This window comes from Arachis hypogaea, chromosome 17 (genome assembly GCF_003086295.3).
Source record: "Arachis hypogaea cultivar Tifrunner chromosome 17, arahy.Tifrunner.gnm2.J5K5, whole genome shotgun sequence".
In the NCBI taxonomy this organism is placed as follows: domain Eukaryota; kingdom Viridiplantae; phylum Streptophyta; class Magnoliopsida; order Fabales; family Fabaceae; genus Arachis; species Arachis hypogaea.
This window is the reverse complement of record NC_092052.1, coordinates 6,238,069-6,241,865: the sequence shown is the minus strand read 5'-3', so window position 1 is coordinate 6,241,865 and position 3,797 is coordinate 6,238,069. Positions and strand designations below refer to the sequence as shown.

The following is a 3,797-nucleotide window of genomic DNA, read 5'->3' as shown; positions in this document are numbered from 1 at the left end:
CATGATTTTCATATATCCCTTTATCATCACAATTGTCCCTTTTCTTGCATGATCTCTTCTTATATGATTTTTCTCTCATGTATGTTTAAACAACCTAATTGTAAATTGAACTGAGGGAATGATCCTTCGGTAAGGGAAGGTGACCCCAAAGACAAGATATCGATATGATCCTTCGGTAAGGGAAGGTGATCGAAAAACATTTGGGATAAGAACCTTCGGTAAGGGAAGGGGACTATCCCATCAATTTTATATAATAATATATCTTTTTTATATGACTCCCTTCTTGTGTATGTCTAAATAACCTTGATTGTAAATTAAACTGAGGGAATGATCCTTCGGTAAGGGAAGGTGACCCCCAAAGACAAGATATCGATATGATCCTTCGGTAAGGGAAGGTGATCGATCGAGATGATCCTTTGGTAAGGGAAGGTGATCTCCAAAACGTTTGGGATAAGAACCTTCGGTAAGGGAAGGGGACTCCCACTTATACCGGTTTGAGCTCAATACCCTCCATAAAAGTTATAAATTAAGAAAGGAGAAGGCATGAATGAAAGTTTGATTTCTATGTTTTTCTTTTAGATTTAATTATGATTATGTTGATGTTACTTAAGATGTTATCCTCCTATTTTCCTATATGCTTTCCTTTTTTTGCACACATGTTTTACAAGAAAGATGCATATTACATGCCATGTTATACGCTCCTTTTTTTTAAATCCCGCACGTGGGCTGGAGATGGATATGGAGGTGTTGCATAGCACTCCTACTGAGACGTTAGGTTCTCACTCCCTTTCTTTTCCCATACTGTCTCCAGAGGAACATGGCACAGCAGATAGAGATGACGCAGTGCCCCCCGAAGGTAACTTCTGAGTATGACCCCTCGAAGCACGCGTGGGTAGTTGCGACCACTACTACCGTGCTCCAAACTATCTACTTAGGTCGAGAACTCGTGGAAGAAGAACCCCAGCTGCCCGTTGTAACCTTCCTAGATAGGAACGCTTCAACATCTAGGAAGCGGTCACCTAAGGTGGTACACCTCGAGTCCGACTCCGAGACCGAGGAAGAGGAATCCGACAACCCTGGCCAGAAGGAAGACACCATGGAGGAGGATCCAGAGGAGGAGTTGAACCCTTGCGGAAGTCCAAAGGTGGGATACGTGCCCTATTCCCCCACTTCGGCACCCGGTCGAGTTTTGGTTCATCCCACGCAACGGAACCGGGTCTTCACTGCGCGAAAAGGTGTTGGAAGGAGACCCTTGGTACCTCGATTCGTGAATAACTGAAGAGTCCTGATCAAGGATAGGATAGGATGCAAGTATGGGAGCCTCTTCGACGAGATTAGTTTAGGACGTAATTAGTTTCATTTCTTGTTTTAGTTTCCTATAAGCATTTTGAAACGTACTCATGGTTAAGATGTTATTTCACTTTTATTCAAATTCCAACGTTTTAGTGCTACTCATTTTCCGCTCCACGCGCATTTACTCCTTCCTTGCATAACGATTAAGTCAGTCTTTTTCTTGATCAAGTGTGGCACCTTATTTTAAAGACCTCCACGATAGTATAAAACTTAGGGTGTTACATGGAACATTTTTTAGTTTTGCAGCAAAATCCGATTTTGTATGAAGCACGGACGAATTTATTCATTGTTAATAATAATGATTAGTTATTCCCAATACAAATTAATTTTGACCTTACTCTAATAAATTATTATCAAATAAAGTTTATTATCGCTGATAATCTTTAATATATTTTTACATTTAATTTTATATAAACATAAAACTGAAGAAAAATATTTTATTTCAATAAAAAACTCACTTTTAGAATTGAAGAAAAAGATCATGATATAACAAATACTAGAACTTGTCTATCAAAATATAAACCAAAGATTCAAATAATAAAAATAAAAGTTATTAGATAAATAGACAGCAATTTCACCATCTACAGTAGTACTCAGGCTGTAAACCCTGTTAAAATTAATAAATGATTAGTCAATAAATTAAATTTTAACTATGAAAATTATAAATGCAAAACTAATATCAAAATAGGATAGAGCTGTTTAAAACAAGAATTTTGATACCAATTTCAAAAAATTTGGCCCAAAATTAGACCGGATAGGTCGAACCGGTTGAACCGGGTCCAAACCGGGCCCGTGGGCCCAACCGAACCAATCCCTTAAATGAGCTGAAGCTCATTTTCTCCTTCATTTTGGCATGCAAACGCTGGAGAGCATGAGGAGGAAGAATGTTTGAAGCTTCCAAAACCCTCACTACTCAAATTTCAATTCTCAATAACTTTTGATCCGGAGCTCCGATTGACGATCCGTTTGCAGCCACGCGACCGCGGCGTCGAGCTTTACAAAGCCCGGTACATTGTAGGGTAAGGAATCTACATTTCCTTCCTCGATCTCCCCTGTTTCAGTTTTGAAAATCTATGAGCAAATATGTTAAAAATTGTTCAATTTGGTGTTCTAGGATCGATTTAGCTTGCGGAGCTTATCCGGTTGAGTTGCTGTGAGTGTGAGTGCGGTAAGGATCACCTAAACCTTAGTCAAATCTTGAATTTATTATGTGAAATCTGAAATTGAAGTGTACATGTGTATTAGGTGTGAATTAAGTAGATATATATGCATTGGAATTGAATTGTGAACATTGGAGGCTTGGTGGAAGATTGGTGCTAAGATTTTGGTGGATTTCCCAAGCTAGAGGGGCTGTATGTGTAACTTGTGAGGTTGCCTTGGACTAAACGTGGTGATCGGCCAAGGTATGGTTTAGGTTTCGCGCGTTTAATATATAAGGTTTTGTGAAAACTTAGGCTAGGGAACTATAGGGTAAGTTGAAGTGATTAAATGTGTTAAATGATTAGTTTTTATGATATGAATGGATAAGTTGATGTGGGTATTAACAAACCACACCACAAAGCCAGTACAAGACAAAAAGAAAGAATCACCCAAAACCAACATACAACTCAGCAGCACAATTCCACCCTTATTAGAAACTGTACCACCATAATTCTAGAAACATCTTTTTTGCCTTGCTGTATAGAAAAGATGTTGCCAATCATAGAATTACCCAAGTTTCACCATTCAATAATGAGCTGTAGTTTCAACCCTATTGTATATATATAGCTACCATTCTCATTTGTAATACAAGAAGAATATAACATTCTTTTCACTCATTAGTCATTGTCTTTTGCTCTCTCTATTTTTCTGCACTTTTAGTGTTTTGTCTTTGATGGTATTAGAGCTCCAATAGGGGCCTGCTGCACATCCACACCATGTCTCAAAATAACCAAGAAAAAATTGACGTTACCCAATCACCATCCAGTCCATACTATATTCACCCAAGTGAAACACCATCTACTGTCCTCGTCTCTCCGCCACTCACCGGCGACAACTACCATCAATGGTCTCGTGCTTTCTCCATTGCACTTATCTCAAAGAACAAGATAGTTTTCCTAGATGGAACCATCCCAACTCCAGCCACCGATAACCCGCTCTTCCCTTCCTGGCGTAGATGCAACACATTAGTCTCCTCCTGAATTTTCAATTCCCTCTCAGCGCCCGTTGCTCAGAGCGTCATTTATTTTGACTATGCAGAAGCAATCTGGGAAGATCTCCGCAACAGATTCTCACAAGGAGACTTGCTCCGTGTTGCTGAGCTACAAGAACAGATTTATGGCCTCAAGCAAGGATCTCTCTCCGTCACTCAATACCACACCGCCCTCCGAGCACTATGGGAAGAGCACGACACTTACCGCCCCGTCAAACCCTGCATATGCCCGGCACGATCTTACCACGACTAA

The 3,797-nt window shown here is 39.8% G+C and overlaps 1 protein-coding gene across 1 annotated transcript; it reads left to right on the top strand.

Annotated features, from left to right (window-relative positions):
• Nucleotides 1-3,269: 3,269 nt before the first annotated feature.
• On the top strand, nucleotides 3,270-3,797 carry LOC140180464 (uncharacterized). Its single transcript, XM_072221642.1, has 2 exons — nucleotides 3,270-3,504; nucleotides 3,553-3,797. Exons 1-2 carry the CDS (start codon nucleotides 3,270-3,272, stop codon nucleotides 3,795-3,797), a joined length of 480 nt encoding a protein of 159 aa, XP_072077743.1.